The sequence below is a fragment of the Ascaphus truei genome, chromosome 5, assembly GCF_040206685.1.
Source record: "Ascaphus truei isolate aAscTru1 chromosome 5, aAscTru1.hap1, whole genome shotgun sequence".
NCBI lineage: Eukaryota > Metazoa > Chordata > Amphibia > Anura > Ascaphidae > Ascaphus > Ascaphus truei.
Window position 1 is genome coordinate 129,879,669 of NC_134487.1, and position 17,065 is coordinate 129,896,733.

Genomic DNA, 17,065 nt, shown 5'->3' on the forward strand with positions numbered 1-17,065 from the left:
CTATACTAATTAAAAAGCGCGACGTTAAAAACATAAGAGATGGAAAACTGTCTAATGTCTAGCACATACATAATTATACTATGTGCTAGACATTAGACAGTTTTCCATCTCTTATGTTTTTAACGTCGCGCTTTTTAATTAGTATAGTGTTAGCAAATATTTCTTTGTTTCTATTCACGTTGTCTTTTGTTTATTTTGCTATTTCTCCGTTATACATATGACTCCTAGGCCACTCCTACAGGGGAGGCTACTCTCCAACGAGTTGCGCTATTGGTTGTTATACCTACCAATGAGCTAGCTTATCCAGCAACTCGCGCGATATTTGGAGTCCCTGTGACGTCATCGTTGGGGGCGGGAGCCAGAGCTTATAACGGAGAACCTAGCAGACGCGCATTTACTCTTTGATAAAGGGACGCAGGTCCTGAAACGCGTCAGAGTGTTCTTTTGTACTCCTTATGACCACCCAATAAATTCTTTTTAATCCGGAACTGGTTTGCAGCCCCATTTGCTTACATTTGCAGTGCTCCGCCGTCGGATCCCACGGGACCACACACCACCTATCTATGTCACTGGCGTGATGCACGCATTCATCTAAAGACTGAGCAGCTGTTCCACTGAGGCTCCAACAAAGAATTGTTTATTACAAGGTATGTACTTTGGTTTTACTGGGGATTTAGACAGTGCCTTTATGGTATATATAGAGTTCTGTGTCATTCCTCCAGCATAGCCTGTACACCTGTCTGCCTATATACCACAGTGAGTCTCATACAGCTTTATCCATGCTCAAGCATCTGGATGGATTGTGATTAAATGTATAATCAAATGTATACCACAAACAGCTGAGCCCTGAATACTGGGATTATATCCCATACACACAGCAAATTGGTTATAATCAAGTGAAAACAAACATAAACATATAACAATGCTGCTCAAAAACCCTTTAAATGGATTGTCAGAGGATTAGGGAGAGCGCAGGTATCAATATGCAATGAAAAACAAATAGAAACACAACATAGTGCAACTAAAGTTTTTTAGAATTAAAATGTGTTCGGAGAGATTCTTTCGAGTGAAGACTCACATGGTTTCAATCAAAGAAAGGCATTTCAAGTGACTCTACGCGTTTCACTGGGTGTGTAGCTTCGTCAGAAGTCATCCTGATGAAGCTACACGCCCATCTCTCACATACATCATGTACTGAATAGCTCACACTGACACAGACCCATGCACCTCACTTATAGCACATGTGCAATTCACATTCTCACATATAGCCAGAGACATAAATAATGAATGTTCTCTCTCCTCTACAGAATCAACCAGTGGGATCTATAATCATGTATATCTCAGCAACAGACCTGGACAATGGAGGAAAAGTGTCAGTGACGTATGGCATTGATGAGGTGATAGTGTGCTAACCTGTGGGGGACAAATTACGATGAGCTAAACTATGAAAAACATTTCACAATGGTGCACCCAAGTGCTGTTATATATTTCTAGCACTGTAACCCTTTCACTGCTACAGGGCAAAGGGGTTATTGTGACCATAAAGGCTTTTAATTGGGGTCATAATAATGATTTACACTGTCCGCATGCATTTAAAAGCTATTGCACAGCCCCCTAAAACATTACACATTGTACTAACTGCCCCTTTTTACCAACTGTGCACGTACCCCATGTGTCATTTGTGAGCCCCTTAATGCTGTTACCTTGCTTACTGGCTAAAGGGTAGCCAAAGTGTTGTAATGTCTCATTACATTGCAGTTATATATGGCACATCAAAAACGTGCAAACCAGCAAATGCTAGAAGAGTAGAGGGAAGGAGTGAAAGAGTTAGTGGATCCATAAAACCCAGATCTAGAGTGGCTGGAATGGCATCCTCTGCATTCACCCATGTTTACGAACTGGTCTTTTAGGTCATACCGAAAAATTCAGAGACCCAGCATCTCTTCTACATACTTACTAATGGTAGCCTGGTACTCAATGGCAGCCTGAACTACAACAGCAAGAGCACCTTCTACCAGCTGAAGATCCGAGCTACGGTAAGCTTTCCAGTTTGCATCAGGAATCTTGGAAGGTGTAGTCACTGTATTTGATGTGATGATAGTATTAGCAGTAGAAGATGAGTCTCCGTATCAGGTCATGGTGTATTTACTGTAACAGCTAACAGTGTAGATTCAATTTCATCTGATGGCGTAGTCTCAGCTTTAGATGCTGGTGTAGTCTCCGTTTCATGTGATGTGTATCTCCTGTATGGGACCTCCTTACTATTGTCTCAGTTTGTCTTAACATATATATGTACTCTTTTGTCATACAATATTCTTCTTCTCACTCCCACATTGTACTGTGCTGCAGAATATAGAATATGTTGGCGCCATACAAATAAAAGATAATCATAATCAGGTGACAGTGAAGGCAATGTACTGTATCAGTGTAGTCTCCGTTTCAGGTGACAGTGAAGGCAATGTACTGTATCAGTGTAGTCTCCGTTTCAGGTGACAGTGAAGGCAATGTACTGTATCAGTGTAGTCTCCGTTTCAGGTGACAGTGAAGGCAATGTACTGTATCAGTGTAGTCTCCGTTTCAGGTGACAGTGAAGGCAATGTACTGTATCAGTGTAGTCTCCGTTTCAGGTGACAGTGAAGGCAATGTACTGTATCAGTGTAGTCTCCGTTTCAGGTGACAGTGAAGGCAATGTACTGTATCAGTGTAGTCTCCGTTTCAGGTGACAGTGAAGGCAATGTACTGTATCAGTGTAGTCTCCGTTTCAGGTGACAGAGTATTCTCAGTTTCAGCTGATGATGTAGTCTCTGTAGCAGGTGACAGTGAATCCACTGTATCAGTGTAGTCTCACTTTTGGATGACTGTGCAGATTCAGTGTCAGGCGACAGTGTACTACTCTTTGTGTCAAGTGACAATGTAGACTTAGGGTGAGAGGGATGTGTTCCATTTGTGTTAGAGGAATAACATTTATCTTTTCTTATGAACAGGACAGAGGGGGCCTCCTGAACAACTCATTCATTCATCAAAGCACTATAGCTTATGTGTCTCTGGACATTATGGACTTGCCCGATCTGGACCCCAAATTTATTAATGAACCATATGTGGTTTCTATCTCAGAAAATATAGCACTGGTAAGGAGCAAAATAATATCCACTTTAAGTGGCATTTTAACAACTGGTTTTATTATATCTCTTACAAACAAAATATCATATTAATATGCACTCAAAGGGGAATTCCCAAAGGTTTATTCACACTATGAATTACCACTGGTGATTAATGAAGTTATAATCCCCAAAGGACAGACCATTATCTGGCCATTATAGGTTTACTGCATGTAAATTATGGGCATTAATTAAATCTCTGCTCTCTGCTTGGTCATAACTCTGGGGATTAATAATTAATAGTCAGTCATTTATTTTATTTATTTATAAAATATTTTACCAGGAAGTAATACATTGAGAGTTACCTCTTGTTTTCAAGTATATCCTGGGCATAGAGTTAAGATGACAAATAATACATGGTTACAAATACAGTTACTTAAGTGAACAGGGTATACATTATATACAAGACATAGCATGCACAGTTAGAGATATATATATATATATATATATATATTATTGGCGTATGTAACAGTTACATACCAGATTAAAATGTGAGACAGCTTTACTTTTCAAAGAACTTAGCCAGGTGGCGGCTGCGAGAGTCTCCGGTAGATTGTTCCAGTTTTGGGGTGCACCATAAGAGACAGAGGAGCGGCCGGATACTTTGCTGAACCTTGGGACCATGAACAGTCTTTTTGAGTCAGATCTCAGAGGATAAGTGTTGCATGTGGTAGGGGTGAGGAGCTTGTTCAGATAGATGGGTAGCTTGCCCAGAAAGTATTTGAAGGGAAGACAGGAAAGATGAACTTTGCGCCTAGACACAAGTGATGACCAATCTAGTTCTTTGAGCATTTTGCAGTGATATGTGTTATAGTTGCATTGGAGAACAAAACGGCATATTGAATTGTAGAGGGCGTCAAGTTTGCTAAGGTGGGTTTGGGGTGCCGGGCCGTATACTATGTTCCCATAGTCGATAATTGGCATTAGCATCTGCTGTGCGATACGCTTTCTGACCAGCAGACTTAAGGAGCATTTGTTCCTGTAAAGTACACCTAGTTTGACATAGGTTTTGGATGTCAGGGTATCAATGTGCATCCCGAATGTTAAATGAGAGTCAAACCATATGCCCAAGTATTTAAAACTAGTAACAGGAGTTAGGGTGGTTTTAGCGTTGGTTTTGATCTGGAGCTCAGTCATTGGAAGCTTTAAAATTTAGCCTTGGTCTCAAATACCATTGTTACTGTCTTGTCAGTGTTTAAAAACGGTTTGATTTGGGAAATCCAATTTTCAAGTCTCAAAAAGTCAGATTGAAGTATGTGTTCAAGGTCGGAGAGGCTATGGCTGTGTGCATATAAGAGTGTGTCATCTGTATACATGTGTATTGAAGCTCCCTTACAAGCTGTAGGAAGATCATTGATGAACACTGAGAAGAGTGAGGGCCCCAAAACAGAGCCTTGTGGGACACCACAGGTGATATCCAAGGGGTTGGAGTTAGAGCCTGAGATGGACACATGTTGGGATCTACTTGATAGAGAGGAATGAAACCAGTTTAAAGCATGCTTCCCTATTCCAGAGCACTGGAGTTTGTTAAGCAAGATAACATGATCAACAGTATCAAAAGCCTTTGCAAAATCTAGGAATATTGCAACAGTGAGTTGTCCCCGTTCCATTCCACACTGGATTTCATTTTAAACGTTTAGCAGGGTAGTTACGGTGGAGTGTTTGGGGCGAAAGCCAGATTGGAATTGGCTAGGGAAATTTGTCTTGGTATAGTAATCGCTTAATTGGGAGTGAACACATTTTTCCATGACTTTGGATAGTATTGGGAGAAGAGAGATTTGCCTGTAGTTTGAGACAGTGTTTTTGTCCCCACTTTTGAAGATTGGGACAACTCTGGCAGTTTTCCATGTCTTAGGGATATGGCCTGCAGACAGGATAGAGTTGACTATGGAAGCAATTGGTTTGGCAATGGCTGGGACGCCAAGTTTTAGGAACGTAGATTGCAGTAAGTCAGGTCCACATTGGCTGCTTAGTTTTAATTTGAGGAGCGCTTGTGTAATCTCCTCTTTGGATAATGGGACAAATTGAAAATTGTGGGCAGTGTTGGGAGAGGGTGGGGCTATAGGGGTTCTCACAGAATGAGATTCATGTTTGTGGTTTGGGTTACGTTTCGCTAATAAGTTAGTAGCACAGCCCACAAAGTAATCATTGAATGCATTTGCAATGTCAGTGGGGTTTGTCAGAGTAATATCCTCCTTAGTGATATTACTTGGCTGTTGGTGGTTAGAAGGCTGGAATATGTTGTTGATAACCTTCCAGAAGTTAGCTGGGTTTGATGTATTCTTGAGAAGATTGTCAGAGGAATATTGTGCGTTTGCATGTCTTGTTTGCCTTGTGCACATGTTCCGCAGGCATCTGTAGTGATTGAGATCCTTGGTAGTGCAAGTTACTTTGTAGCTTTTCCACAAGGCATCCCTGAAATGGTAGAGCGCTATAAGGTCAATTGTAACCCACGGTAGGTGGCCCCCCGTACTCTTATTCTGCATAGTGGAGCATGGTTATCACAGAGTTTTAAGAACTTGGATTGGAAATAGTCGAGCGCAGAATCAGGGTTGGTAATTAAGTCGATTCTGTACTAAGGGCAGTTGGTAAGATCAGCCAGAAACTGTTGAGGGTTAAAGTTTCTAAATGTTCTATTGAGGAGAACTTTAGGGCTTGTAATGCCTGGAATTTTTGGCAGTTTGCCAAATCAGAGAGCAGGGATTTTATTGCTTTGCTGGTGCAGGCAGGATGTCCAAAGGAGCGTGGGGAGGTAGGAGGAAGGTGATGTGATCCTGAGGAGAGGCGGCAGGGATGTAATATGGAGGTTGGGGGTGTGGGCAGAAGGGGATGTGATCCAGGGAGAGGATCTGGATGGGTGGGGAAGAGGGAGGGGGAGAATTGAATCCAGAGGGACTGGCGGACGAGGAAGAAATCTGGAGGTTCAGGTGAGGATGTGATCCACGAGAGCCAGGGAGTGGAAGGATGTGATCAAGAAGAGTGGGGGAGGATGTGTGATCCTGAGGGGGACAGGAGGGGGAATGGGATTTTGCAGGGAGGGAAAGAGGATACGGAGGGGGAAGCACGAGAGGGAACGTAATCTGGAGGGTCAGAAGGGCGAAGGTGGTGGGGGCACATATGTTGTTGAGGGATGGGCATGTTTTGTGGAGAGACAGGCAAGTGTTATGGGGGAGTGTACGGCAATGGGCATGGGCTCCAGATGGGCAAGAGTGGTGGTCATATGTTACGGAGGGTCAGGCATGTAATGCATAGGGGCGGGTAGAGAATTGTTCCAGAGGAAGGTGATGTGATCCTGAGGAGCGGGGAGGTAGACTAGATATTAGATCTGGGGGCTTTGCAGGAGATAAACTAGCAGCACAGTGGGCAGCCTACCCATCCAGTTCAGCAGTAGAGTGTATGGCCGTGTTTAATTTTTGTGTTATTATATTGATGAAAATATACAAATTTAGCACATAATAGTAATAATCCTCTCAGGGTAGGGCATTACCTAGCTATGAATGCTCAGGTGGGTTCAACTCTTTCAACCTGGGCAATTATTATGGCTTTCACACCTTAGTAACATAATAGGAGGGGAGAATCAGGTAAAGCAACTTGGGATGCCCGTAAACGCAGGGGTCTAAGCAAAAAACAATAGAGCAGGGTGCTAAAGGCAAAATATTCTAGTCAAGGCAAAGCAATATATAGAAGAGAGCCAAGCAAACGAAACAGCGAAACAAATAAAAATATAGCAACAAAGGCCATTTAATGACTAAAGAGTCAAAGTTGCATCCAACGTTTCGGCGCACATGCACCTTTATCAGGGTATATCCCTGATGAAGGTGCATGTGCACCGAAACGATGGATGCAACTTTGACTCTTTAGTCATTAAATGGCCTTTGTTGCTATATTTTGATTTGTTCTGATGTTTGGTGTGCCTGACTCTCCTCTATATTTTTCACACCTTAGTGAAATGACCCAATAACTTGTTATACTTCGCAGGGCTGGCCTTACCTCTTGCGGGGCCCCTCCTCCGGCAGCATCACAACGTCATTATGTCATGGCAGTATGTGACGTTGGGTCGCCATGACAACGTGATGCTGCAGGAGGAGAGGTGACGTTGCCGCTCCGGAGAAGGTAAGACTCCCCCTCCCTAGACATCTTGATACACACACACACACAAACGCACCCACCTTGGGATGAGCAGCAGAGCAGCGGTCCTGGCTCCCAGCTCCCTCCTCCGGTCGGGCAGAATATGGATCCTTGCACCAACAGGAGGAGGGAGAGAAGGAAGCACAGAGCCCCCCGAATGCATGGGGCCCAAGGAAACCTCCTGGCTTGCCTTGGCCCCAAGGCTGGCCCTGAATTTCTTGAATTGAAACTGCAACTCTGTGTTGGGTGGTAGACGGGGGTAGACTGATAATGCAGTGGCGTTCTAAATGGAATGTTCAGGAAGAGGGTCACACTGACTGGGTGACAGGAATCCCCCCTGAAGCTGACAACATGTGTCTACCCACAATGGTTTAACAAATCCTTTCCTCTCTGCAGAATACCCCAATACTGAGTGTTTATGCCATTGATGGGGACAAAGGAATTGATGATCAAATTCTGTATTACATCAAGAGTAAGTACACTCAAGGTACCTCACTGTTTCTTGTTATGAATACTAGTCGGTGGACTCACAGCAAAGTACGAATCCTCAAAGACCACATGGAACAAACATTCATTTTAGGCTCCAACGTTTGAAGGTGACAGGCTTTACCTCAATGTATGACAGTAAACATTTGGGGACTTTAATGCCTGTTGTAGTACACTTTAGGTTGCCAGCTGCGATCTAGTTTGGAAGGATCAATAATCTTAAAACCATTCATATACATAAATTAAAGGAGTTAGGGATTTCAGCGTAGTTTCTGGTGCACATTTGCCTATCGAAAAAAAGAAATCGGACCCATGCTTTTTCAGAGGAGATAAACATCAAAGACTCTGATCAGTATGAAATACTGGACCACAGGTTTTGGCCGGGTTAAAGGAACAATTCATGTAATATCCTACATGGGTTTAAAATAAATAAATAAATGTTTTGAATTAATCAGTTCTGTAGTTTTAGATAAAACTTACTACATTTTTAAGTCAACTCTTAATGGCATTTTTAATGAGTTTTTATAGAATGAGCATCCTTTGATTTTCTATACCAGGTTTTAACACACTTCCCCAGCAGTGCCAGATCTTTGTAACACTTTCCTGTTTGTGATCATTTGTTGCCAAGATTCCCAGCAGTTTGAGCTGCAAACTGTAACAATAATGTTACTGTAGCAATTTAAGAATACTTTGTAGCTGCTGAGTTACACTGACTGAAGGATTGATTGAAACTGAAAGGCAGCCATTTAGTGAACCCAGGAAAGAAGAATCGTTACTGGTAGATTATGGTAGAATGAATCAATCGGCAGCTCAGGTAATTCGTTTTCATTAAAAGTATTCAAAGGCTGCTTATATTAAATCAAACAAAAAAATATATATTTTAAGTGCCGCTTGGACTGTCTCTAATGAAAGTCTTATGTCAGCCTTTGTTTTATACGCAGATGCTTCTGTACCTGGCCTGCTTGGCATAAATAGTATAACTGGAGAGATCTATGTGTCTGGAGTAATTGACCGGGAGGCCCTGGTGCAGGAAAATGAACAGATCCTGCTGGAGGTGGTGGTGAGTCTGACGTGCAGCATACAGCACAGAACTTGAAAATCTCCTGTTTTTAAAAATATATATATTTAACTCCTTTGCTACCATGGATGCTTGCAACATACAGCAAAGGTGTTAAACAGGGAGATGTTTTGGTGATAAAAGATTTATGCCCAGATACACGGAGGTCCGCTATTGACTTAATGAGGTATTACCCTACGTTAACGCCTCTTTAAGTGCTAACTTGTATCTTCAAAGCTTCATAAAGCTGTGTTTTGTGCTGCTTTCGTCTGGAAAAGGCATTGTTAAGAATAACATCCCTCTACTCCGGTACCTTTCCCTACTCTTTCAAACATGCAACAGTTATACCATGACTCAAACAGCAAGCTTGATCCTATTTGTCTCTCTAACTCTTGTCTTGTCTTACTCCTACTTTTTACCTCTAAACTCCTTGAACGTCTTTGTATTCTCTTGTTTGCTCCATTTTCTCATCTCATATTCTCTCCTAGATCCTCTACAATCTGGCTTCCGCACTGCTCACTCCACTGAAACAGTCCCCACTAAAATAACTAATGACATCCATGCTGCCAAGGACAAAGGTCACTACACTCTGCTTGACCTGTCTGCTGCCTTTGATACTGTGCACCACCCTCTTCTACTCCACATTTTCCATACTCTTGGTATCTGTAACAAAACTCTATCCTAGATTCCCTGTTATCTCTCCCATCTTACTTTTAGTGTCCCGTTTGCCAACACCACCTCCTCTATCGCTCTCTCTGTAAGGTGTATCAAATGGGTCTGTCCTGGGACCTCTTCTCTTTTCTCTTTACACACGCTCTGTAGGTGACCTAATCTCATCCCTTGGGTTCAAATGTCACCTCTATGCTGATGACACACATTTACTTTTCAACCCCTGACCTTACTTACACCTGCTGTACAGACCAAAGTTTCTGAATATCTCTCCTCTATATCATCCTGGATGGCCCTCCACTAACTCAAACTTAACATGTCAAAAACGGAGCTACTCATATTTCTTCCCAACCTGACCCTCCTATCTTACTGTTGATAGAATGATAGAGAAGAGACCTTGATTTACAGCGGTCTTGAGGTCTTTGAATACCCTGGCAAGGATAGTTAGAATAATAATAACAATAATAACAGCATGTTCTTGTATAGCGCTACCAGCTACGTAGCGCTTTACAGAGACATTTTGCAGGCACAAATCCCTGCCCCGTGGAGCTTACAATCTGTGTTTTTGGTGCATGAGGCACAGGGAGATAAAGTGACTTGCCCAAGGTCACAAGGAGTCCACACCAGGAATTGAACCAGGCTTCAAACTCTCAGTGCCAGTCAGTGTCTTTACTCACTGAGCCACTCCCTCTCCAATAGTGTGAACGGTATGAAAGCCTGTTCACAGAGGCTCTAAGAGAGTATAAATGATGTGTAGCATGTATGAATAAAGGGTTAGTGTGAGGGGCAAAGGGTGCTCTTCTGGGAATGTATGTGGCTATTGCATGTGGGAAGGAGAGGGACATTCTAACAAAATCAGAAAGAGGAGGTAAATAAATCCGTGAGTTAGTGTGGTGACCATGGTGGGAGTCTGAGTTCTAATTAAATAGGAGGGAATTGGATCAAGACGACGTGTTGAAGGAAAAGAGGAAACTCTAATTCCTCCTTCATTCATCCTCTGCAGTAGAAGGGAAGGAGTCAAAGGTGGCGGGAGATGTGTGAAAGGAGAACTATAGAAAAAGGAAGAATGTACATCGGGGATTGCAAGGTGGATACAATTGACTCTGGCCTTGAGTTGTAATGTAGAAAGAGAAAAATGTTGCAAGTATAGATCAGAGGAGAGAGACAAGGTATAGGTGATGTGGTTTACACTTTGATTAACATGTACAAGTAGCTTTGTTTAGTGAGCAGTGCCTGCGGAGGTAATCAGAGAAGGAAGCCCAGGAGTGAAGAAGGCGATTGTGCTTTGTTTAGTCATAGTATGCTAATAGGGGGACCAGTGTGCTGTTTTGGCAGGGGAGCGTGACGATCTAGATAAGAGGAAAGGGTAGAGATATAAGCATTATTAAGAATTGTCAACTCTCCCACTTTTACTTTTTAACACTTTCTGTTTCTCACATTCATTTGCTTATTCGTTAGCAAATTCATTTGTTCCTTCATTCATTACATCCACCTTTTTTCTCTGCAGGCACAAGAGAAGGAGTTAAATGTGCAAAAAGAGAATGCAACTAGCAGCACCATTGTCACTATCCGCGTGACAGATATGAATGATAATAAGCCGGAGTTTTATAACTGTGAGATGCCCGATTGTGACTTCAACTCTCTCCCAACCACAATCAACTTTGTGGGAGAGGTAGAGGAACATTCCTCAGTCCGTGTACCAGTGGCCAACCTGACGATCACTGCACATGACCCTGACAAGGTACTCAGCCCTTTATCTCACAGACATGGCTAGCCAACATATTCTGTATTACTTCACATAGGATCAGGTTAGGCAGTGGTCAAATGAGATATTCAGATATCGCGGGGATCTGCAGACATGTTGGCAAGTTTAATGTTATGGGCGATGAAGCCGTTTGAGTGATGGTAAGAGAGTGGATGAATATTAAATACTAGCTGAGAGACCCGGCGTTGCCCGGGATGTAATGTTCCTGCTCCTCTCTCTCTCCTCTCTCCTCCCCCCTCTCTCTGTTTGTCCCCCATTCACATCAATCCAGTCCCCCCCCTCCCTAATTTACAGCTCTGTTTGTCCCCCTTTACAGCTTCATGCAGTGTGTCTGCGTCAGTCATTGTGTGTGCGTCAGTCAGTCACTGTGTGTGTGCGCGCGCGCGTCAGTGAGTCTGACGCAGAAACACAAAAACACACACAGACTGACTGACGCACACACACACAGTCAGTCAGTGTGTGTGTGTGCGTGAGTCACTGTGTGTGTGTGGGGGGGGGTGCGCGCGCGCAGCAGTCAGTGTGTGTCAGTCAGTGTGTGTGTCAGTCAGTGTGTGTGTCAGTCAGTGTGTGTGGTTGTCAGTTAGTGTGTGTGTCAGTCAGTGTGTGTGTGTCAGTCAGTGTGTGTGTGTGTCAGTCAGTGTGTCAGTCAGTGTGTGTGTGTGTGTGTGTGTGTGAGTCAGTCAGTCAGTGTCAGTCAGTGTGTGCGTGTGCGTGCGTCAGGGTGTGTGTGCGTGTCGCTGTCAAGGGTTGTGTGCGTGCGGCTGTCAGGGGTTGTGTGTGTGTGCCAGTCAGTGTGTGCATGCATCAGTCAGTGTGTGTGTGCGTCAGTCAGTGTGTGTGTGTGCGTGCGTCAGGCAGGGTTTGTGTGCGCGTGCCAGTCAGGGTTTGTGTGCGTGCGTCAGTCAAGGTGTGTGCGTGCGTCAGTCAGGGTGTGTGCATGCATCAGTCAGGGTGTGTCTGCGTGCGCCTGCAGAGGCGGCGGCTGTGTGTGAAGGGCAGGCGTGGGGGGGGGGGGTGAAGGGCAGGCGTGGGGGGGCGGGTGAAGGGCAGGCGGGGGGGTGACAGGCAGGGGTAGGGGGGGTGAAGGGCAGGGGTAGGGGGGTGAAGGGCAGGGGTAGGAGGGAGGTGAAGGGCAGGGGTGGGGGGGTGAAGGGCAGGGGTAGGGGGCAGGGGTGAAGGGCAGGGGTGGGGGGGTGAAGGGCAGGGGTGGGGGGGGGTGAAGGGCAGGGGTGGGGGGGTGAAGGGCAGGGGTGGGGGGGGGGTGAAGGGCAGGGGTGGGGGGGTGAAGGGCAGGGGTGAAGGGCAGGGGTGGGGGGGGTGAAGGGCAGGGGTGGGGGGGTGAAGGGCAGGGGTAGGGGGGGTGAAGGGCAGGGGTAGGGGGTGAAGGGCAGGGGTAGGGGGGTGAAGGGCAGGGGTAGGGGGGGTGAAGGGCAGGGGTAGGGGGGTGAAGGGCAGGGGTAGGGGGGGTGAAGGGCAGGGGTAGGGGTGGGGGGTGAAGGGCAGGGGTAGGGGTGGGGGGTGAAGGGCAGGAGTAGGGTTGGGGGGTGAAGGGTAGGGGTGGGGGGTAAAGGGCAGGGGTAGGGGTGGGGTGAAGGGCAGGTGTAGGGGTGGGGAAGGGCAGGGGTAGGGGTGGTGAAGGGCAGGGGTAGGGGGGGTGAAGGGCAGGGGTAGGGGGGGTGAAGGGCAGGGGTAGGGGTGGGGGGTGAAGGGCAGGTGTAGGGGTGGTGAAGGGCAGGGGTAGGGGTGGTGAAGGGCAGGGGTAGGGGGGGGTGAAGGGCAGGGGTAGGGGGGGGGGGTGAAGGGCAGGGGTAGGCGGGTGAAGGGCAGGGGTAGGGGGGGTGAAGGGCAGGGGTAGGGGGAGTGAAGGGCAGGGGTAGGGGGGGGTGAAGGGCAGGGGTAGGGGGAGTGAAGGGCAGGGGTAGGGGGGGTGAAGGGCAGGGGTAGGGGGGATGTAATGTTCCCGCTCCTCTCTCTCTCCTCTCTCCTCCCCCCTCTCTCTGTTTGTCCCCCATTCACATCAATCCAGTCCCCCCCTCCCTCCTTTACAGCTCTGTTTGTCCCCCTTTACAGCTTCATGCAGTGTGTGTGCGTCAGTCATTGTGTGTGCGTCAGTAAGTCACTGTGTGTGTGCGCGCGCACGTCAGTGAGTCTGACGCAGAAACACAAACACACACACAGACTGACTGACGCACACACACACAGTCACTGTGTGCGTGTGTGCCTCAGTCAGTGTGTGCGTGCGTGTGCGCCTCAGTCAGTGTGAATGTGCGTCAGTCAGTGTTTGTGTGCGCGTCAGTCAGTGTGTGCGTGCATGCGTGCGGCAGTCAGTCAGTGTGTGTGTGTGCGTGCGTCAGTCACTGTGTGTGTGTGTGTGTGGGGGTGTGTGTGTGCGCGCACGCAGCAGTCAGTGTGTGTGTCAGTCAGTGTGTGTGTCAGGCAGTGTGTGTGTCAGTCAGTGTGTGTGTCAGTCAGTGTGTGTGTCAGTCAGTGTGTGTGTCAGTCAGTGTGTGTGGTTGTCAGTCAGTGTGTGTGGTTGTCAGTCAGTGTGTGTGTGTGTGTGTCAGTCAGTGTGTGTGTGTCAGTCAGTGTGTGTGTCAGTCAGTGTGTGTGTGTGTGTGTGTGTGAGTCAGTCAGTCAGTGTCAGTCAGTGTGTGTGTGTGTGTGTGCGTGCGTCAGGGTGTGTGTGCGTGTCGCTGTCAAGGGTTGTGTGCGTGCGGCTGTCAGGGGTTGTGTGTGTGTGCCAGTCAGTGTGTGCATGTGTCAGTCAGTGTGTGTGTGCGTGCGTCAGTCAGTGTGTGTGTGTGTGCGTGCGTCAGGCAGGGTTTGTGTGCGTGCGCCAGTCAGGGTTTGTGTGCGTGCGTGCGTCAGGCAGGGTTTGTGTGCGTGCGCCAGTCAGGGTTTGTGTGCGTGCGTCAGTCAGGGTGTGTGCGTGCGTCAGTCAGGGTGTGTGCATGCATCAGTCAGGGTGTGTCTGTGTGCGCCTGCAGAGGTGGGGGGGTGTGAAGGGCAGGCGTGGGGGGGGGGGTGAAGTGCAGGCATGGGGGGGGATAAGGACAGGTGGGGTGGCGGATGAAGGGCAGGCGGGCGGAGTGAAGGGCAGGCGGGGGTGGTGACGGGCAGGGGTAGGGGGGGTGAAGGGCAGGGGTAGGGGGGGGTGAAGGGCAGGGGTAGGGGGGTGAAGGGCAGGGGTAGGGGGGGGTGAAGGGCAGGGGTAGGGGGCGGGGCTGAAGGGCAGGGGCAGGGGTGGGGGGGGTGAAGGGCAGGGGTGGGGGGGGTGAAGGGCAGGGGTGGGGGGGTGAAGGGCAGGGGTGGGGGGGTGAAGGGCAGGGGTGAAGGGCAGGGGTAGGGGGGGTGAAGGGTAGGGGAGTTGAAGGGCAGCGGTAGGGGGGGTAAAGGGTAGGGGGGGTGAAGGGCAGGGGGGGGGTGAAGGGCAGGGGTAGAGGGGGTGAAGGGCAAGGGTAGGGGGGTGAAGGGCAAGGGTAGGGGGAGTGAAGGGCACGGGTAGGGGGGGTGGGGAAGGGCAGGGGTTGGGCATGAAAGTGAGGCACAAATTGTTGGCAGGAGTAAAATGTACACACACACACACACACACACACACACACACACACACACACACACACACACACACACACACACACACACACACACACACACACACACACACACACACACACACACACACACACACACACACACACACATCCGAGGAGGCTGCTTGGCCCCCCCCAGCGGGCGGGGAGTTAAGGTAGCGCCAGGGAGTTAAGGGAGCGCCGGGGAGTTAAGGGAGCGCCGGGGAGTTAAGGTAGCGCCGGGGAGTTAAGGGAGCGCCGGGGAGTTAAGGTAGCGCCGGTGAGGTAAGGGAGCGCCGGGGAGTTAAGGTAGCGCCGGTGAGGTAAGGGAGCGTTGGCGGCTGGGGTAGGAGGGCCGTGCCGCGCTTACCCTCCGTGTTTCCGGGAGCCGGTTGAGAGCGAGGGGGGAGGAACCTGCAGTTGGCGGCAGGGGCAGAAGGGCTGCGCTTCCCCTCCGTCCGGGAGCCGGTGCAGGGCGGCGCACGTGATGGGGGGGGGGGGGACAGAGGGGTGTGTGTCCCCTTTGGCCCGTTACTCCGCCTCAGGCCAATGAGAGGTGTGCGGGGGCGGCCGGCCCAAGGGAGCAATCTCATTGGCCTGGCCCAAGGTCCAATAGGATTGCCGCTAGGGACAAAGGGAGGGACACAGGGAGACACATACAGACATAGCCACATACGACGCTTTCAGAAATATATAGTAGATTGCAATAGCTGCCGAGCAGCATAGAGATGCAATATGTGCTAAGAATTGTATAAGGTATTGTGCTTTATAAGATGCATATGATGCTGTGCTGTGTGAGAAGCAGAGGAGAGTATGAGTTACAAGGCAGTGCTGTGTAACTGAGAATTGTATGATAGTTGGTACGGAAAGGAGATCTGGAGGTGAGCTTTATAAGAGAAAGCTGTATGAGCAAGTGGGCTTTACCAGGAAGTTGTGTTAGCTGCAGAGCTCTATAAAGAGTTGATTTAGATGAGGAGGTGAGCAGCACAAGGAGAGAGCTGCACATGGGATATAGTTTTATGGGAGATGGTAGCTGTAGGTGATAGTTGCTGCTGAGTTCAGTAGCTCTACAGTATATCTCTCCCTCTCCATGTGCAGGATCAAAACGGAGCCTTCGAGCTGTACTTGCAGGGCCCGGATGCCAACTACTTCTCAGTGTCTCCCTCACGGGTGCTAAACACTGGACAGGTGCAGGTCCTGATCAGAGACTCTGCCGCTGTGGATTATGAGAAGGTGGATAAAATGAGCGTGGAGGTAAGGAGGTCATTGCAAGGACACTTATGGGCGGCTCTGTCACAGAGCTGGCCCTGAGCCACCACAGAGAGATGTGTTGCAAGTCTGTCCAGCAATGAAGGGGTGTAAAGTGCAACCCCTCACATTCCTGATGAAAATAAATTTACTAGCAGAGGTATGCAATACCTGTCCTTACATGATTGCAGTTTTCAACAAAAGTACTGACTCCATTGAAGAAACAGTGTACAGTATGTATCTTCTGAGGGTCAAAAGAAAGATGGCTGCCTCCATTCTTTTTGTATCTGGTGCACTATATAATCATTGCTGTTATGTTAACTGTCAGTCAATGTTTATGTTACCCTCCCTGCCCGGCTTCTAAGGAGATCACATCGGTATGCAATATGTATCTACTCTGCATGGGTTACCTGGACTCAGGGGCTGGATTCAGACAGCTGGGCGATGAGGTAGCAAGCTTGTAGAATAATGGGTTCCAGGACCTTTTGTCATACACTGGCGACACACTTTATTCGAGCTCGGCTAGTCCCACGAATTCGGGTATACCCGGGTGTATTGAGGTTTGTGACTGTTTTCTGCCCGAGTGCATTGGGTTATTTTCCGGCAGGGATTGAAGCATTTTATTCCCGCTGGCTGCAATACTGCACAGTATATATATATATACTGCATTACAATTCATGAATTTATGCCATCTGGTAGACACGCGAAGCATTGCAGCCTATTAAATCCTAATCATTATCATTTAAAAGATCAGCCGCCCGTCAGCCAGGCATGAACCCAGGCTGGGAAGGCAAATGCAACGGGGCTTGTCAGAGGTGAGGAGCGGCGCATTCCAGGTATCTGCCAGGTACATACTGGGTATTTGCTCGAATAAAGTGTGTCGGTGCAGTACAACAGTCTTTTATTCAGATTCCCAAGGCACAGGGACCACACACACCACATGTTATACAATCTTGTAGGGTTTCTTTATTGTTATCAATGCTTT

At 47.8% G+C, this 17,065-nt stretch overlaps 1 protein-coding gene across 4 annotated transcripts in view; it reads left to right on the top strand.

Moving 5' to 3' along the window:
* CDHR2 (cadherin related family member 2) overlaps nucleotides 1–17,065 on the top strand; it is a 90,944-nt gene that overhangs the window by 48,675 nt on the left and 25,204 nt on the right. For all 4 annotated transcript variants that reach the window (XM_075600777.1, XM_075600778.1, XM_075600780.1 and 1 more), the window contains 7 exons: nucleotides 1,308–1,397; nucleotides 1,911–2,036; nucleotides 2,985–3,128; nucleotides 7,683–7,758; nucleotides 8,714–8,832; nucleotides 11,006–11,239; nucleotides 15,931–16,086. In XM_075600777.1, coding sequence (XP_075456892.1) covers nucleotides 1,308–1,397; nucleotides 1,911–2,036; nucleotides 2,985–3,128; nucleotides 7,683–7,758; nucleotides 8,714–8,832; nucleotides 11,006–11,239; nucleotides 15,931–16,086 — 945 coding nt within the window. The remainder of the gene's footprint in view (nucleotides 1–1,307; nucleotides 1,398–1,910; nucleotides 2,037–2,984; nucleotides 3,129–7,682; nucleotides 7,759–8,713; nucleotides 8,833–11,005; nucleotides 11,240–15,930; nucleotides 16,087–17,065) is intronic.